At 43.4% G+C, this 20,578-nt stretch overlaps 1 protein-coding gene across 1 annotated transcript in view; it reads right to left on the bottom strand.

Annotated features, from left to right (window-relative positions):
• CHCHD3 (coiled-coil-helix-coiled-coil-helix domain containing 3) overlaps positions 1-20,578 on the bottom strand; it is a 174,004-nt gene that overhangs the window by 21,073 nt on the left and 132,353 nt on the right. The window contains exon 8 of the mRNA XM_065829760.2: positions 9,631-9,701. Within this exon, the coding sequence (XP_065685832.2) occupies positions 9,631-9,701 (71 nt within the window). The remainder of the gene's footprint in view (positions 1-9,630; positions 9,702-20,578) is intronic.

A 20,578-nucleotide genomic window follows, 5' to 3' on the forward strand; every position in this document is an offset into this window, starting at 1 on the left:
TATTCAGCAAAAAAATGAGACTTAATCAAGTGAAACCGGGCACAGTTTGATTTGTTTGAGCCTGGTAGTAGTACAGAATGACAGCGAAGGAATGAACTTGCACCTCTATCGCAACAAACGAGCGACACCCACTACTTGGTAATCCTGTTGTCACCTCCCAGATGCCAGCAACCGCAGCAGCCCCCCTTTCTCCAGATGTTGCCAGCTGCCGCTCTGCATCACAACATCTGCAACGTGCTGAGACAGAAATACAAGGACCAGGATAAAATAAATGCAATTTACTTCCAGTACCAACAGCATTTCTGCTGTTTTGAGAACGAAGACGTTATTTTTAGAAGTTGAATGAACCAGGTGGGTGAGCATCAGAAGATACAGAGGAGCCTGTTGAACACTCCAGTCCTGATGGACACATTATGAAACCCCAACTGCTAAGCAAGGCCCAAATCTGATTGAGATTCATCTCTGTTTGGACTGACCTGAGCCAACAGGCAGATAAAAAGCAACATGGGAAGATAAACTGTAATTAGAAGTGCAGCTCTGCACAGAGAAGGAGCTACAAGAACATACGTGTTTTCCGCATGCTCAATGTCTTCGCAAATTCCCACAGCAAGAATAAATAAATAAAATATATTTTATACCACTTAGGCTTTCAGAGCTACAGAGTAAGGTAGGTGCAATATACCCATCAGGCACCACAATTTTCACGTCCAGTAATAACTTTTACTACCAGCAGCTAAAGAGAAAAGTTTTAAATCTGGAATAATCTCATGTGAACTAGGAGGCAACAAAAGACAGAATAATCACTTCGTAACACATCTTAACACTATTTTTACAAACCTTATTTTCCGAGTATGACAGCACTTTGCAACACAGCTTATTATTAGATATTATTTCCCAAAATGTTTAATGTACACTTTGGCTTTGCAACTGTGAATTCACTTGGATGGAGTTTAAGCAGAACAACTGCGTTCTGGTTTTTGTGCCACCATCCAGAGACCAGGACAGGCTGGAGAGCTGGGTGGGGAAAAATTTAATGAAATAGAAAAAGGTCAAGTGTAGAGTCTGGAATTTGGGCAGGAACAACCCCAGGTTCCAGTCTAAGTTGGGGAATGACCCATTAGAGAGCAGTGTAGGGGAAAGGGAGCTGGGGGTCCTGGGGACAGCAGGGTGACCATGAGCCAGCACTGGGCCCTTGTGGCCAGGAAGGCCAATGGTACCTGGGGTGGGTTAGAAGGGGGTGGTCAGTAGGTCAGAGAGGTTCTCCTGCCCCTCTACTCTGCCCTGGGGAGACCACACCTGGAATATTGTGTCCAGTTGTGGCCCCTCAGTTCCAGAAGGACAGGGAACTGCTGGAGAGAGTCCAGCGCAGGGCAACAAAGATGCTGAAGGGAGTGGAGCATCTCCCGTGTGAGGAAAGGCTGAGGGAGCTGGGGCTCTGGAGCTGGAGAAGAGGAGGCTGAGGGGTGACCTCATTCATGTTTACAGATATAGAAAGGGTGAGTGTCAGGAGGATGGAGCCAGGCTCTTCTCGGTGACAACCAATGATAGGACAAGGGGTAATGGGTTCAAACTGGAACACAGGAGGTTCCACTTAAATATGAGAAGAAACTTCTTCCTGGTGAGGGTGGCAGAGCCTGGCCCAGGCTGCCCAGGGAGGTTGTGGAGTCTCCTTCTCTGCAGACATTCAAACCCGCCTGGACCCCTTCCTGTGGAACCTCAGCTGGGTGTTCCTGCTCCATGGGGGGATTGCACTGGATGAGCTTTCCAGGGCCCTTCCAACCCCTGACATCCTGGGATTCTGTGATTCTGTGATTTATCTCAATACTACTGGTAGGGAAAAAAAAAAATAAAAAAAAAGAAGTTGTTAATTAGAAGCAGCAGCAAATGAGCTGTAATGAAGGTGTTGTGAATGTAAATCAGTGATGCCCGATGCAGCATCAGCAGCATCCGTGAAGCAGCTTGCGAAGCAGTGAGACGATGCCGATGTCCCGGCATCCCAGTCTGATTGTTTCATCTCCTTCCAGAGCTCTGATGGGAAAACAAAGGTCAGTGGCACTGACCTCCTACCCCGCAGCTCAAACACACACAAATATGAGCGGTGGGTCGGGAATCGCCGTCTTTCCAGCCCGTGATTTCGGAACGGATGGTTCCATAGTCTGGCGTCTTCGCTAAGCAGATCGCACAAGCTCCTGCAATATGAAGTGCCGTGTTCTAATGTGTACAGGTAATTGGTGATTCATTCTTCAGCCTGTAACCAGAAACAGCTGTATGCTGCTTGAAATAAAACATACCATTGACTTTGCAAAACGTGCTCCTTTCCAGAAAGAGAGGCTTGCTGCTGCCTCCTGCAAAGTGGGGGCTGTGAGGTTTGTAGGCTTTGATCCTACAGATGGCTTGGACCCGCAGAAAACAGCCTTAGAAAAGGTATTTTTAAACCTCAGCAACAGAAGATTACAAAGCACACAACAAATTAATAATGAAGAAACGGTAGGGTTTAACCTTCCTTGGTTTAACGCTGTAATTTGGACATTATTTACCTGTGTTTCCACAAAATCCCGACAAAGGATGCTTAACGTATTAAAACAAGAGGCTTTAGTCCTTGAAAGGGAACGCGGAGCCAGATGTGTCGCGGTACAGATTTACGGGTTGGCGATGCCACAAGGAGTTGGTCCCGAGCGGGAGCTGCCCCTACCGAGGGCATCCAGCAATTTTCAGGGGGCTCAGTTGGTCACCAGCACACAAAATGTGCCAAATTAACCCTTGGCCAGCGATGCATGAAGTGTTTTGCTCGCTTGCTTTCATAAGGAAGCCTATACAACTATTTAACACGTAAGCAAATAGAATCTGTGGCGTGTTTTCCCCTTCAAACCAGACTCACCTGTAGAGGGAAGGGATGTTCAGATCGAGAGGTATGTTTGCCCACCTGGTTATCCAACCATAACTACACCTATATCCTACTGTAACTACACCACCCTCCAGAAAATATTTTGTTATTTTAAGTACTAATTCATACATTAAAAGAAACCCACCCCTAGTCATGACTTTGTGTTTTGCTAAAATTAATTTTAAGCTGGTTTTCTCCATTCCAGACTGTAAAGTGTCTAACTGTGTGAAAAACTGGTGATGGCCCAAGGGGAACTTTAATGAATATACCCATGATTTCTAGAAGGGAAACAAAGAAAAAGGATTATGGCAAATGTGGAAAGAATTGGCTTAACCTTCTTAATTAACGTGCTGCCTAAATTTGGAATAATGGATTTTAAAAGTTAATATAACTCTCAAAAACCCACATTCAATGCTTCAAACCTATCTCCTGACTACATAAGAGCATTTAAATTTCATATCACAGCTCAAATATTGCAATGAAAACACATGTCCCCATGCAAACAGACTCATGGTTCTGGGCTTAACATAAAAACACACAGATATTAGGCTGGAATCCCCTGCTCCCACTCTGTTCAGAATGAATCTGCATCCACCTAGAAAGCACACAATTAATATTTCATCCAGCTCGGTTGAGTACTCTCATTCCTAATGGACTGTATTGATCAAAGGAAGAAAGTTAAACATCTATGTTGCTGTAGGGAAAACTGAAGTTGTCATATTTCATAGGTAAATGTACTGCATAAGGGGTTTATAGAATTTTTATACTCTAAAACTATTCAAAGGACACCCTTTTCTATGTGTTTATAAGCTGGAGAGCAACTGAGATGGGTAACTACTGACCACCCAAGTCCCTTCATCGAGCCAAAGTGATGAAGCAATAGGCAACTCCATCCCAAAGGCAGAAATACATAATTCCTGCTTCTTTACTCCGATTCAGCTGCACACATAAGGCATGCAGGGTGTAAAGGGTTTCGCCAGCCGAGTGAGCGCTGTGTCAAAGCAAAATCACTTACACAAAGCAGCAGCAAAGTCAAACACGTTGCTTGAACAAGCTCTGCCAGCCCTTGGGTAAGTCTATCGGTATCAAGCACCGGCTGAAAGGAGTGAGCAAAGAAAACAGATCCTGTTTCATTTCTTTAGCATTCAAAAGGAACAGGATTTGCGATGTACAAGACAAATAGAGACTCGAAAGATGTGGAGTCTCTTTATCCATTTCCCTTCCTACCTGAAGCAGCTCTACGTGTCCTGAATCCTAAGAGGGGTGACAATATCACATCCACCCTGCAAAACACCATTTACGCTTCGCTCGTTAAGTGTCAAGCCATTAAATATCAGAGAACAACGCTGGTTAAATCAACGTAAGCGACTCTCGCTGCTCTTCAAGGACCTTCTGCCACTAAGAAAAGCTCCCTGGTTTAAGCTGAGTTTATGGTATTTAACATTGCACACTCCTTCAAGCTCCTTCCTACTGTGAAGACTGGATATTAGGAACAATTCCTGCCTGGAAAGGGCTGTGGGGCATTGGAACAGGCTGCCCAGGGCAGTGCTGGAGTCACCATCCCTGGAGGGGTTGAAAATGTGTGGAGACAAGGTTCTCAGGGACACGGTTTAGTGCCAGAGTTGGGTTATGGTTGGACTCAATAATCCTGAGGGTCTATTCCAACCAAAATGATTCTATAAGTTACAAACATACCAATCCTACGCTCATCTACGGGATGTCGTGGATAACTTAGGACCATCGTCCTCAGCTGAAATACTTGAAGGAAGAATTCAAGAACAAATCAACAGTATCATACGTTCAAACAAGACTGAAATGACTGTTTCATGACAAAGCACTACATATATGTGCTATGTTTGTGAGAGGAAAGCTTAAATCAGGATGTTCCTATTGAGAGCCCATTGTCTTCGGCTGAGTTCAACTAGAAGAAGACAAGACTGCAAGTTCTGCCCAAGGATTTCAAAGCAGCTTTCTATTTTCTGTCACTGAAAAAGTACTATGTAGTATTTTCCCAAATGATTGTATTTTTAACTTTAGTTTTTAAAACCAATTAATGCTAATTTAGGTAGAAAAGGAACTGCCGGAAAACAGAGAGTTTATCCCGAGTGGATCTGCACAAGCAGAAACCATTTGCATGGGTATCTCCAACATGGATTTCTATGTTAAAGTTGTATCTGAGTCCCACATGATAGCTACTGAATATATTTACATTAAGGAACCATCAGTATTCCTAATCTACACATAGCGCAGAAGAGTCCTTTAAAAGTCACCACATGTGCCCAGCACCATGAAGGTAAAGCAAACAGTGAAATAAACCCATACGTCCCTGGTCTTGGTCAAATGTTGTCATTAAAAAGTGCATTTTCTCTCTATACTGCATATTTTTCAATGTCCAGAAAAAAGGTATCACAACTTTTCAAGACTGAAGTATCACTGTTATTCATTCAACGCGGCTTCACTCCCCAGTTCAGAAGAACATTAAGTAAAACACGACTTAAAGGAAGGACCCTTCACATTTCTGTGGCTTTCAGATAAGCAGCAAACACAACTGTGCTTTAAATTTTATTTTCAGTAAGCATTAATAAACCAAGCTTCACGATACAGAAGCTACCAGTTGAAGGAAGATGCAATATTGATGTTTTGTCAGCTATTCCCACTCACTCTAAACTGAACCAAACCCCCTGCTGAATATATTTTTCAAGGCTGTAATAGCCTGTTGGCCGGTTATCACTCATCAGTGATCAGAGCAATGGAAATGACCAAGGATGATGTGAAACATGTTGATTTGGTTTGTAAAACCGGTTTTAAAACATCACAAAATGTGTGAAGATCGTAAGGCATGAAGCAGCAAACCCCAAACCTCCCTGCGTTTCATCCAACGAAGTCCCTCCTTCTGATAACAACGTTCGTGATCAAAATCTCATACTAAGGCATGAAAAGCCATCAAAATCTGTAATTCATAATAAACACCCAAGCTTCCAAACGATGCAAAGAATCCTCAGTGATTCAAGGGGTTAGAGATGGATAATTCCATCCAGGAGACACACAGACACAGCAAAACCCTGCGCCGTGATGTACAAGATCCAGAATTTGGCTCTTTTTGGAGACAGAGGAGTTCAGAAGGGACACATTGAGTTCTGGGAGAAAACCTCACCCTTGCTTTGCTTTGCACAAACGCTACCCGGGCAGTAGGAACCAAACTGAAGGGTTGATCTCCATCGATGACTTGGGTTTTCTATCAGTCTGGTTGGCTGGAAAATACATTTTTGCCATGAAACCAGCGCCAAGGAGCAATTCCAAGTTGTCTAAGAGCGATGAAACAGGAGAGGAACAGCAAAGTATTTGGAAAAAGCACCAGTGCGCAGCTATGAACTCTATTATCTACCACAAGGAATCAAAACCACAGAAGAGAAAAGCAAAGACGCTTATTTTTGGCAGAATTTGCCCTATCTGCTCCCTCTATTCCTAAATGAATAATCAAGATGTTACTTGGCTCTAGACACCATGGGGGAATAAAATGTCACCACCGCAGCTGCCAAATTTCCCACTCCCAGCCCTTCAAATTAAGGGAGAAAACACACAATACGAATGTACAATTTGATTAGTTAAAGTTCAAATCTTTGCCCAAAGCCCGGCTCTTCCTGTAATAGCGCATTCTTTTCTTCTTGTGTAAACTTCTCATTAGAGCAGAGACATCTTCATAATATAATAATTCTGGTTATAATGTAACTGCGGGTAACATAACTCCTGCATTAGGAAAGGCAGCATGCCCCAGTAATGTTGTTTTAATGTAATTTGTGTACTGCAGGAACCGACTGAACCTGGTCATTTAGGAGATGATCAATGGGAATTAGCGGCCGAAGCAGATGAACCATTTGATAATTCAGAATTTGATCAATGGGAATCAGGACCTCGCCGAGATAAAACATTTATCATGAACATTTGGAATATCACTCTAATCCAGGCAGTGCTGGAAAAGGTAATAAAGAGGCATCAATGAGGATGGCAGAGAAAATACAGACTATCTGCTAGTTCTCCGAGACAAGTTTATATGGCATATTTATTTTGTTTCCCCCTTTTAATGGGGCAAATTATCCCTGAAGACTGATGAAGCCACAGCTGATATCATTTCAGGAACTAAATGGAGGAAGGAAAAGGAAAATCCAGGAAATATTTAAGTAATTATCCACTTCACTTCACTCTGGAAGGAAATGTAGCTTAAAAAGTTGAAGAAATGCAAGTCCCCGCTAAAACTTAGTAACTAATTCCACACATGTTTAAAATACAGCACGACTATTTCCTAATAATACCACAATTAGATCTATTAATCTCGCACTTAGAAGCTGAAATCACACTGACACGCAGCACATTGGTTTCTGCATTAACAAAATTTAGCAGTTCAACCTTATTTAATTCTTCTTTTACAGCCAATTAAACGGGCTCTTTAAACCCGTTGCTTGAAACCCTGTCCTCAATCCTCACACGCAATTAAACTGCACATGAGAAGTGGCTGGTGACACCAAAAGAGCATCATCTTCAGCTTCCACTAAATCATACATCATTTACCCATCAAGTCACATATAAAAGGCAGCGATAAAACAACACCTGCCGAATTTAACTCGCCAAGAAAAAGACATTTAAAAGGATTTTAGAAAAGGAAAACTTTTAAATGGTGAAGTAACGTTGATAGTTCACGCGCTGTATCAAGTTTACTGCAATTTATGCACGTACTTCAGATATCTTATTTTCAATTATGTTTTCCTTTCTTTTTATATTGGATCCACTAGTCAAAAAGTTCACAGAATCCCAGAATGTCAGGGGTTGGAAGGGACCTGGAAAGCTCATCCAGTGCAATCCCCCCATGGAGCAGGAACACCCAGCTGAGGTTCCACAGGAAGGTGTCCAGGCGGGTTTGAATGTCTGCACAGAAGGAGACTCCACAACCTCCCTGGGCAGCCTGGGCCAGGCTCTGACACCCTCACCAGGAAGAAGTTTCTGCTCAAATTTAAGTGGAACCTCTTGTGTTCCAGTTTGAACCCATTGCCCCTTGTCCTATCATTGGTTGTCACCGAGAAGAGCCTGGCTCCATCCTCCTGACACTCACCCTTTCTAGATCTGTAAACATGAATGAGGTCACCCCTCAGTCTCCTCCTCTCCAGCTCCAGAGCCCCAGCTCCCTCAGCCTTTCCTCACACGGGAGATGCTCCACTCCCTTCAGCATCTTTGTTGCCCTGCGCTGGACCCTCTCCAGCAGTTCCCTGTCCTTCTGGAACTGAGGGGCCACAACCGGACACAATATTCCAGGTGTGCAAATAAATTTTCATGAAATTTGGCTTGATAAGCGAAAGCAGCACCGCAATTTCACTAATAGGATTTCAGCGAAAATTAATTGCATAGGTGATTTCTATTTATACCTTTAGTTTCCAGAAAACTAAGAAAAGACCAAGCGTTCAGACCCTCTGATTCCCTCTCCAAATCCCTCTTCAGTAAATACTCCTTGGTTTATGCAGATGGACCGAAACACCCTTCCCAAAAATGGTTTTCTTACATTTTTTGGTATTGTCTGATCACAAGCATCCCCTACCATCTACCTACCAGCTCCAGTTGTGCAAAAAAAGAGCCAAAAGCATTTGATTTATTTAGGAAATCATTTAAAAAGGCAAAGACAGAGCCATTTCCCGCCTCTGGCCACATTAACCACCAAGAGCTCTCAACTAATACTTCAAATCACAACAAAAGCTTGTTTGGGAAGCAAGTCAGATTAGGTAATAATTAGGTTTTACAACATGAAAACACTCCAGTAGAACAGAGGAGGGAGAGATAACCCCTTGATGGGAGTCTTGTTACAGATGAAAAACATTACAAGGAATAATAACATCTCAGGTTTCCCGTATGTGCTGGGAAATCCTCCAAATTTTGCTTCCATCAGCCCGTGAGTCAATGGGGTCTTTGTCCCTCCTGACACATGAATTGAGTCCTCAACACATTCTGCACCATTGACCAGTACAAAGACTTTATGTATACGCTAGAGAATATTTAACAATTCATGGTATTAAGAGATGAAACTATTTTTATCTTATGGTTAAGAATTTTATTTGTATCATTTTCAGCTCGAAAAGGCCTTTTCTCTTCGTGCTCATTGAAATACAACCCAAAATGTCAAATGAAAGGAAAACCCCTCCACGAATCTAAAAATCATCATAGAATAATTCACTTTATGCAGCGTTACTTGGCTACTATTGATACTAAAAGGTTGTAAAAATGTTCTCTGTGCATCCTTACTAAAATGATAAATGGAACCTTCTACCTAATGGATGAAGCAGCAGAAATTGAAGAGTCCAATGGCCAATTTGATCCATCAATTATTGTATCTTCATTTACCCATCCTCAGGACTAATAACTATTTAATTTGACCTTCACCATTAAGGGCAAAGCGACGTTGCTCATTTAAATCCTTCCACATCACGCAAGCAATGAACACTCTTGTAACATGAAGTTCATCTATAGTTTGGTTCTCCATTAGAAAAAAAAACATTAAGGAATATATTTTTAGAATATTTAATGCATCTTATCAAACATAAATCATTAGTACACTACTACAGCTCACCAGTTTCCAAATTCTTTAAGATGGTCTCATTTCGGTAACTAGCACAGAGCAATAGGATGGATGACTGGGAGGAAGGGGAATTATTATGCATTTTAATGCGGATAAGAACTCATTCAAAATAACAGTAGCAAAGACTTACTTGAAACGAGCTGACACTTCATCGGCAGCTTTTTGGTATTGCTCTGTGGTGACTTTGTAGAACTGGGCACTCTGGAAAAGAAAAATCAAATAATAATGCAGATTTCATAAATCGATTCTATTCACGCTAATATCTAGCAATGCTAATTTAGATACATCAATTTAAGTTGCTCAAAAAATAACATTTAAATCAGATATTCTACAAAGTTCCAGAGATGAGAAGTTTATTCTAAACGCCTATCCTCTGGGTTCTGGAAGGTTGTGCAAGAGATTTGGCTCTTAAGGAGGAAACTGTAAAGAGACATGGGGTAAGAATCACATATTTAGGACAAGCTGCTGTTGGAGCCTTTGAAGCTTCTTCATTAGAATAGGAAAAAGAGAAGAGAAGAAGTAGAGGGAAGAGGGGAGGGGAGGGGAGGGGAGGGGAAGGAGAGGGGAGGGGAGGGGAAGGAGAGGGGAGGGGAAGGAGAGGGGAGGGGAGGGGAAGGAGAGGGGAGGGGAAGGAGAGGGGAGGGGAAGGAGAGGGGAGGGGAAGGAGAGGGGAGGGGAAGGAGAGGGGAGGGGAAGGAGAGGGGAGGGGAAGGAGAGGGGAGGGGAAGGAGAGGGGAGGGGAAGGAGAGGGGAGGGGAGGGGAGGGGAGGGAGAGGGGAGGGAGAGGGGAGGGAGAGGGGAGGGAGAGGGGAGGGAGAGGGGAGGGAGAGGGGAGGGAGAGGGGAGGGAGAGGGGAGGGAGAGGGGAGGGAGAGGGGAGGGAGAGGGGAGGGAGAGGGGAGGGAGAGGGGAGGGAGAGGGGAGGGAGAGGGGAGGGGAAGGAGAGGGAATCAACGTACTAACCCCTTACTTCTTAGCATCCCCTTGTATGTGCTACACACATATCCCCGTTTAGTTTGCAGATGGTATTTGAGTCAAACCCCAAATTTGCACAATAAATTAACTACGGCTTGACCTTCTCTATCTATCTTCTCTATCACAGAAGGTTATTTTAATATTAAAACCATCCAGGTCGCCTCAAGCAGTTGCTCATTTTAATGTTGAACATCAGAACATAGTTGCATCTCCCCTAAACTCAGGAATGGATTTCGCTCAGTTCCACCAAATCATTAATTTCCAAAATGCGGGCGAGACGAGATTGAATCATCAAGCGATAAACTTTCCTATGCTTAAAAATGGCCAAGTTTCTCAGTGGGACACAGGATACTCAAACACAAATCACTATAATGTTGTGATGCTTCACGTCTAGATAATATATACTTGGTATTTTAAAGAGGTTTTTATAGCCTTGGCACAGTTGGACTTGAGATGTAATAACCAAGGCACCTGGCTTCACAGTTGGAGGAATAAAGCGAAGTTAAAGCAGTTCAAAAGTTCTCTAAGAGCATTTTTCTTTGAACAGTGGGACAGACAAACAGGTCGTGGAAATGCAGAAAGGTTTGGCTGGCACTCGCAAGAACTTCTCCGTGGTTTTGCAGCTCTCGAGTCATTTGGCATCTCAGGGAGTCACGTTAACATGGCAACAAAACTCTTAAAACCACGCACACCACGTAATTATATACAAAACCCATTTTGAATCCTTATTTTAACAATCTACCTGTTAATATGAGTGTTTAAGGTCAATTCATTTCACGACATGATGTTGCATCTTTAAAAGAGTTAGCACACAAATGGCACAATGCAGTCTGTAGAAAGCATCATTCTAATTCTATTTTTGGGTAAAGTAAGCAATTTTGTTCATTTAAGACACTGATGTATGAAAAATATGTGTGTCTAAAATGTTACAGAAAACAAAAATTAAAACCCCCTATAAAAGGAGAGATCATTTATTTGTAAAAGGCAAAGATGACATAGTGTCCTTGATCATTGGGTTAGTAAACATGTCCTGAGCAACATTCATCTGTGCCAAATTATGTTATGATGAATACAGGTTATACTATGGCACCTGGAAACTCCAAAAGAGGCAACATATCAATATCTACAAAAATAAAAGGAAAAATAATTACTTTTCCATTTGAGTATCTTATCATCAGAGGTTCTTCCTTTGAATTATAACCTTGAAATGTATAGAAATCACTGAAAATAAATACCAAACCCAGGCAAGGGTAAAATTGTATTGCAAGCCTAATATTTTACTGCAAATTATAATAAATTGTGTAACATCCAACACAGTCAAAGGTCAGGCAGGGAGCACAAAGAGCACGGGGGGCTCCTGCGTTCTCACTTCTGAGCCCCAGACCTAATAACTCATTTGTACTGGAATCAAGGTTTCCACACGTGCAAATTGAGGGGGGGTCATTTATTTTTTCATAAATCGTTGGCCTGTAAGAGAATGAAAATTAAACCCTCTGCACACCAGCGACCCCCCACCCCGTTCCGCAATCTCAGCTGCCCAATGACAGGCAACGTCCAGGGTCCTCGGTCGGAGCTGAAATCAATGGGGACGCGGTGAGACGACAGACGGACGCGGGTGGGAGCGCGGACAGGTCACCGTTTGAGATGATGAATCGCTCTCTATCACCCCGCCATCCCCGCCGATGCTAACATTTACTATAATCTTATTTGGGCTGCGATTTATCTTTCTTTGGTCCGATCAATAAAGATGAACACAACAGTTGTAAGGATCGATTGCAATTTTTTATCATTTTCAAGCATGAAGGAACATTTCTGACACAAAAACAATATTCTGGGTGTACCTGGTCTACTTTTTAATTGCAGTTCAAGCGATCAACTGAGCTGGTATATATGCCAAGAAGTTTAAATCCTACAGTAGACTCAAGCCATCAAGAAATAATTTGTTATCTTAAATAAAAAGTGGGCTATGTTTCTTGGATCACATCTCCCTTTGAAATTCATTCAGGTTCTTTTTGAGAGATAAATGCTCTTTAATCCGGAGATGAAGTTTAATTTTAGAAGTCCTCCCTAATCCTCAAGATTGCAGTGGTAATTTCTCTAAATACAAGAAAAAAGCTGCTATAACATAGCACTGTTGAATAATTTCCTCCATATACATATATGTGTTTATATTGCCTATATAATCTGCATATTCACATACTGTTCAACTTGAAGTAGAGACAAAAACCACTATGATCCGAATTGCAGGTTCACAGCAGCGGCAGATCCATCAGCTCTGGATCAGGCCTGTGCATCTTCACAATTTCCAGCAAATATTCCAAATACAGCCGTTTTCTCCCCAAAGTCTGCATAGGTAGGAGGAGGGAGGGAAGGGAACAGAACTGCAATATCACCAACCATTCTGCATCAAGCATCGTGAGCACGAACATACAAACCTCGGCTATTTTTATCATATTCCAGATACTCTATATGTACTCAAAAGATTCTTTTAACTGAGCAAGTCACTAACACGGTAGCAAATACCACAAACAAGTTTCCTTGGATCTTTGATTTGAGTTCCTCAGGTATATGCATTATAAAAATAGCCCCCACTTACATAGTTACACAGTATCTTCCCCTCTTTAATTTCTTCTCTGTGGCTATATAACAAGAGAGATGGTTTCGTGCAGACCTTTACGGTCTCCTTCGTTGTAAGAAGCATGAAAGTGCAGGAAATATGTTATGAAAGATGCTAAGAACTTCCGAGACAGAAGTATCAGGGTTATGGCAATTAATCATGATCCCAGATTACAGAGAAGATGCTATTTCTATATCTGTTAGGGCGTTCTTGCATGATGTGGGCATGTTGTTTGACTTCAGTATGCAAATAAAGCTGCAAATTTGGTTCTTGATGACTAAAGCCTTTGCTTCTTCAAAGTATCTGGTCTAAACTCATCACTCAGATGTGCTCCAGCAGCACAGAGGATGCCACCACCTCAGAGTATTCAAAATGACATGAATTATCACAGAATCACAGAATAGTTTGGGTTGAAGGGACCTTCAAAGCTCATCCAGTGCCACCCCTGCCATGAGCAGGGACATCTTCACCAGCTCAGGTTGCTCAGAGCTCCGTCCAGCTTGGCCTGGGATGTCTCCAGGGACCTGTCTCTGCCAACACAAAGGGTTCCTCAATAACTAACTGAAATTCGGTGATTAATAGGTGACTACAGTTCTGTTATTAACTTTAAGTCTGCTAAAGTTCGGGGAAATGAAGCCACTTGTGTGCCTGTTCCTCATTTCCCATCTGTTTGACTGAAGAAACACTGTCCACCTTTAAAATAAAAACTACGGTACTGGATCAACCAAAACACTCACCAAGCTCAGGACTCTAGCAAGTATTAACAGTACATGTGTAGGATAAAGAGCAGAACAGGCACATGGTGATCACAGGATCATAGAGTGGTTCGGGTTGGAAGGGATCTTAAAGATCACCTAGTCCAACCCCATGCCATGAGCAGGGACACCTTCCACCAGACCAGGTTGCTCAAAGCCCCATCCAACCTGACCTTGAACACTTCCAGGGATGGGGCATCCACAGCTTCTCTGTGCAGCCTGTGCCAGGGCCTCACCACCCTCATGGGGAGGAATTTCTTCCTTATATTTGATCTACATCTACCGTCTTCCAGTTTGAAGTCATCATCCCTGTCCTATCACTACAGGCCTTGCTAAAAATCCCTCTTCAGTTTTCTTGTAGGTCCATTTTTGGTACTGCAAGGCCACAATAAGGTCTCCCTGGAGCTTCTCTTCTCCAGGCTGAACAACCCCAACCCTCTCAGCCTTTCTGGCTGATCCTCCAGCACATACAAGGATTAAAATGTAGTCCTAGGGGTATGGTCCAAACTACACCGTGACTGTCACCAATAAGTGAGAGTCCAACACCCAAAACACCAGAAAAAGCTGAGGATTCCAAGACACCGTGTCTTACCGACCTCTTAGTGAGCACAAAAGGTACTTGTGATCATTACTCACCATGCCTTCTCCATGCATAAAGAACTTCAGCCTTAATTACCTCCCCCAGGAATTAGGAAATTTATTTTCATTTCTTGACTATTATAGGAAAGGTAACAAAAAGATCTATTAGAAACTAGCAATTTTTCAAAGTTTCGAAGCTGTGAAATAAATAACGGATGTCATGCACACTACACAATACATTGAGTCATATGGAGAAACCTCAACAACTACAGCAGCGAGCAGGGCGATATTTTAGAGGTCTGTTTCATATGAAGGAGCCCATTGCCTTCTACACTGACGTGTTCCAGCTTGAAAGTATTTGATCTCAGCACTTGGCTACTCTTTCAGCAGAGAGAGCTTAAAAATAAAAATAAAAATAAAATAAAATAAAATAAAATAAAATAAAATAAAATAAAATAAAATAAAATAAAATAAAATAAAATAAAATAAAACTGTTGAAGAGCAAGCTGGGGGAGGACAAAGAAGAAATCGACCAAATGCTAGAAAGGCTGTGGTGTAACATCATGACACAGAGCTTGCATCACCTGGAAAATTATGATGCTTAAGATCTTCCATACAGTCCTGTTTTATCTCAACTAACACAGCAGTAGGTAGAATAGACTTCTGCTGGCCAAGCTGTCTTACAGGTTCTGATGTTCCCAACAGCCATCAAGCTCTCTGCCCTGTTCCCTCAATATAGACAGCGCATTCTTCCACTGGTCTATTCTTACAGAACTACAGGATGGTTGGGGTTGAAGGGACCTCTGGAGATCATCCAGTCCAACCCACCTGCTAACGCAGGGTCACCAGAGCAGATCACACAGGAAGGTGTCCAGGTGGGTTTGAATGTCTCCAGAGAAGGAGACTCCACAGCCTCTCTGGGCAGCCTGGGCCAGGCTCTGGCACCTCAAAGGAAAGAAGTTTCTCCTCATGTTCAGATGGACCCTCCTGTGCTTCAGTCTGTGCCCGTTGCCCCTCATCCTGTCACTGGGCACCACTGAACAGAGTCTGGTCCATCCTCTGACACCCACCCTGGAGATATTTATAACCATTGATGAGATCCTCTCTCAGCTTCTCTTCTCCAGCTGAACAGCCCCAGCTCTCTCAGTCTCTCCTCATCTGAAAGATGCTCCAGACCCCTCAGCATCTTTGTGTCCCTCCACTGGACTCCTCCAGTAATTCCTTGTCCTTAAACTGGGGAGCCCAGAACTGGACAGCAAACTCCAGATGTGGCCTCACCAGGGCAGAGCAGAGGGGGAGGAACAACCTCCCTGACCTGCTGGTCACACTTGTCCTAACGCACCCCAGGGACCACTGGCCTCTTGGCCACAAGGGCACATTGGTGACTCACGGTCACCCTGTCGTCAACCAGAACTCCCAACTCCTTCTCTGCAGAGCTGCTTTCCAGCAGGTCCACCCCAACCTGCACTGGTACCTGGGGTTGCAGGACCCTACACTTGCCCTTGGTGAACTTAATCAGGTTCTTCCCTGTATTTCCTACCAAAACAGGAGACTCTCTTGACAACCATCTCCTCCCTTCTCAAAGCCTCTTTAACTTTTTGTACCCAGTCCTCTTCTGATGTCCTCAGCTGAAGTCTTCTGTCCCTCTCAATCTCTTGATGTTGGCACAAGAACGTTGTACTTGGGCTGTTCTTTTGACCATCGGGACTTAGCACTGGCCATCATGTATTCTGAGAGCCCAAGAGTGACAGTTACAGAACCACAGGATGGTTGGGGTTGGAAGGGACCTCTGGAGATCACCCAGTCCAACCCACCTGCTAACGCAGGGTCACCAGAGCAGATCACACAGGAAGGTGTCCAGGCGGGTTTGAATGTCTCCAGAGAATGAAGTTCTCAAGGAGCGAGTGATCCTCAACCTTCACTAGCACTTGGGCAACAGCAAACAGATAAATACACCGTAGGCAACACTATTTTTTCTCTACTTACCCACCTGGATCTGCACAGCAGAAGGTTTTGGTAAGATAAGCAAAATCTGAACCAGAGGAGAGAGACTTCTGTTTGAATAAATGTGTGAATTGATATTTATATTCATATCAACAAGCTAAGGCACATTTTCCCAGAAATGGCAGAAATCAGAAAGCATCCAAACTCTGCCCAATTTTAGCTTCCTTAAAGAAAATTCTTAAAATGCAGTTCCAAAATTATCTATTCAGGTTTTCTGTTTAATTATTGCAGCCTCATGTTAGTTACCATACGGGCAAAATGCCAGTCACAAGAGTTTTGTTAAAAAAAAACAACTTATCAAAGCTCTTCGTGTTTAGTCAAGTGACTGAGGTGTGACTTGAATCGAATTGACCTGAATAGGAGGACCACATCTTAAGTTACTTAAGTGTTTATGGCCCAAAGATAAGACACAGGATACAACCAAAACAAGTAGTATTTTCTATGCCTTTCAATTAGTATCCAAAGATTGGGGTTTGTAATTCTTGGGGAAAATTTGCTTCTTTTTTTTAAGAGTTATATTCAAAAACAGAAGAGGAGAGAAGCATAGGCTGGCATTGTGTAAAAGAAGCTAAAGAGAACATGAATTTTAATTTTCAATTAATCTAATTTGCCCTGATAAATACAGAATCACAGAATGGACTGGGTTGGAAAAGACCTCAGAGATCATCCAGTCCAACCCTTGGTCCAACTCCAGTCCATTGACCAGATCATGGCACTAAGTGCCATGGCCAATCTCAGTTTCAAAACCTCCAGGGCCGGTGAGTCCAGCACCTCCCTGGGCAGCCATTCCAATGCTGACCACTCTCTCTGCACAGAATTGCTTTCTAATCTCCAGCCTCAGTTTCCCCTGGCAGAGTTGAAGCCCATGCCCCCTTGTCCTATTGCTGACTGCCTGGGAGAAGAGCCCAATCCCCCCTGGCTAGAACTGCCCTTCAGGTCGTTCTAGAGAGTGCTGAGCTCACCTCTAAGCCTCCTCTGCTCCAGACTGAACAAGCCCAGCTCCCTCAGCCTCTCCCCATGGGTCTTGTGCTCAAGTCCCTTCCCCAGTCTTGTTGCTCTTCTCTGGACCCGCTCCAGCACTTCAATCTCTTTCCTGAGCTGAGGGGCCCAGAACTGAACACAATACTCCAGGTGTGGCCTCCCCAGTGCAGAGCACAGGGGAAGGATCACTGCCCTTGTCCTGCTGACCACGCTGGTTTGGATACGGGACAGGACAGAGTCATAGCAAGCATAAATAAATAAATAAAGTCTAAATTCCGGTAGATAAAAATGAGATGTGACCATGGGCAGAAGTCTTTTCATCATGTTTGCACCCAAAATAATCTTCCCCGAACAAAAGTAAGAGCACAAGTTTCTTAAAGAACGTAATGTGGAGGAATAGGAGAAGAATTACTTTGCCAGACAGCTCTGATTTCAAAGGTCTGTTGAAGAACATAAATTCCTGCTGAAGCTCACCAGGTCAGCTGTTTTGTCTGCGTGTGGGACCTCAAAGCACAAGTGCATGGTTTAGTCTCTGCTGAAAATCCTCAGATTTTCAGCCAGATAAAGTTCTGAAGGATCCCGTGTCATCCAAGCTGATAAAAGGTTATCAAAAGAACCACGAGAACTTGAGCGCCCTCATTTAATTTCACTAAAGCTACATCGCTTACATGCACTATTTTATTCCAAATGTGCTGAAACTGTTTTTCCTACACTTCTTCCTGGCATTGAAATTTTTCTTTTAAGCCCCTTGGCCCTGAATAGATTCAATATGAGAGAAAGATTCATGCAACCTATATTTTTTTTTAATTTAATAGTGATGTAGTTAACAGTTTATCTGACAAAGAAGAAGATGTGTGACTTCCACACAAAAGAGAGAAATCTGGCCTTGGCTTCAAGTTAGTGCTGTGAAAGGTAAAAATGAGCCCGGCTTGACTTGAGAGCAGCTCAGCACCTGCTCCACCCACCAAAGGAACCAAGAGCTGGGGCTGTTTGGCACCTTTGAGAATCAGGGGAGAATTTTTAATTTAAAGACTTTTTTTCCTTGTTATCCTCCCCCAGGGAAGGACTCAAAGCATCAGCAGGCAAAGATTATCACGTTCCCTGAATGACAAATTGGAAAGTTTTCTTTGCCTCTTCTAAACGCATCTCTGCTGAAGTTAAGCTTTTTTCATCCCTTAATTGAACTTCTGGCCATTTCATCTCGGTATCTTTTACGAACCTATTTGCGGATAATACGAAGCATTTTGTTTCGTTCATTCTGTTGACATGCAGCCTAAGCTTTGAGATGGCCTTAACAGAAAAGATTTCCAAAGCAAGAAAGAAGGAATAAGCCCTAAACCTGTAGAGCTGGTCCACAGACAGGAGTCCAAAAGTAGGGACAAGAAGTCTGGACTGGCCACCATTATCCAAAAGGACCTACTATAGCATTTGTGGAAAGGAAACCCATCCAGGTGTGTGTTTTGGGGACCACGGAAGGTGTAGAATCATAGAACCACTTCGGTTGGAAGAGACCCTGAAGATCACTGAGTCCAATCATTAACATAAACATATCATTACCCCATGCCCCTGAGAACCTCATCTCTGAAGGGAAAGGGACCTGGGGGTCCTGGGGACAGCAGGGTGACCATGAGCCAGCACTGGGCCCTTGTGGCCAGGAAGGCCAATGGTACCTGGGGTGGGTTAGAAGGGGGTGGTCAGTAGGTCAGAGAGGTTCTCCTGCCCCTCTGCTCTGCCCTGGGGAGACCACACCTGGAATATTGTGTCCAGTTGTGGCCCCTCAGTTCCAGAAGGACAGGGAACTGCTGGAGAGAGTCCAGCGCAGGGCAACAAAGATGCTGAAGGGAGTGGAGCATCTCCCGTGTGAGGAAAGGCTGAGGGAGCTGGGGCTCTGGAGCTGGAGAAGAGGAGACTGAGGGGTGACCTCATTCATGTTTACAGATCTAGAAAGAGTGAGTGTCAGGAGGATGGAGCCAGGCTCTTCTCGGTGACAACCAATGATAGGACAAGGGGTAATGGGTTCAAACTGGAACACAGGAGGTTCCACTTAAATTTGAGAAGAAACTTCTTCCCAGTGAGGGTGGCAGAGCCTGGCCCAGGCTGCCCAGGGAGGTTGTGGAGTCTCCTTCTCTGCAGACATTCAAACCCGCCTGGACACCTTCCTGTGGAACCTCAGCTGGGTGTTCCTGCTCCGGGGGGATTGCACTGGATGAGCTTTCCAGGGCCCTTCAACCCCTGACATTCTGGGATTCAACCCCTCCAGGGATGGTGACCTCCCCCACTGCCCTGGGCAGCCTGTTCCAATGCCTGACAAACCTTCCTGGGAAGAAATTTTCCCTAATATTCATTTTAAACCTCCCCTGGTGCAACGTGAGGCCATTTCCTCTCATCCTATAGCTTGTTCCCTGGCAGCAGATACCAACACTCTCCGCGCTACAACCTCCTTTCAGGCAGTTCTAGAAAGCAACAGTACATCAGGCCCCACTGTGATATAAATTATAAAGGAGACCATGTCGATTACAACAAAAAAGGAAAAATTAACTATTAGAAGAAATAGCTTTAAAACATCCAGTCACGCTTCATCTGTGAAGCTGCCACTAAAAGCAAGAATGAAGCAAGAGATGGAACTGGGGAAGGGCAAATAACAAAAAGAGAACAGATTACCTACTGGAGTGCGTATACGTCTCAGTTCCAAATTAAATTACAGCTTCATAAATACATGACCATTTTTATGGCATCTTTATTTGAATTAAAACCCTCTATTTGTGTCTGAATTGATTTTAATAAGCTATAGAAAACACAGGGTATAACATCACACAGTTGCCTAAGTAACACTACATCTTTATTCTACCTCAAATGCTATTAAAGTGATATATGAATGAAGTAATTTCTTCTGAAAAGTCATCAAATCAGGCCTTTGCTCACCTTTTTAGATAAGTTATTTTTTATACAAGGTGTGACTTCTAACATCTGGTCCGGCTGCACTATTCAGGCATTTGTTCTATTTTTCGACTCCAAAGATGAAATAAAGGATGCTCAACTCCTCATGCAGGGAACCTACATATAGCTTAGGATTCTGCCCTTTTTGGGGTTTTTACATGTTACTATGAGCTCCTGTTTGAATCATCGCCCTCGGTATTGTTTTGCCTTCATCCCAAGATGAAGTAACCT

Source organism: Patagioenas fasciata, chromosome 1 (assembly GCF_037038585.1).
Source record: "Patagioenas fasciata isolate bPatFas1 chromosome 1, bPatFas1.hap1, whole genome shotgun sequence".
NCBI classification, from domain to species: Eukaryota; Metazoa; Chordata; class Aves; order Columbiformes; family Columbidae; genus Patagioenas; species Patagioenas fasciata.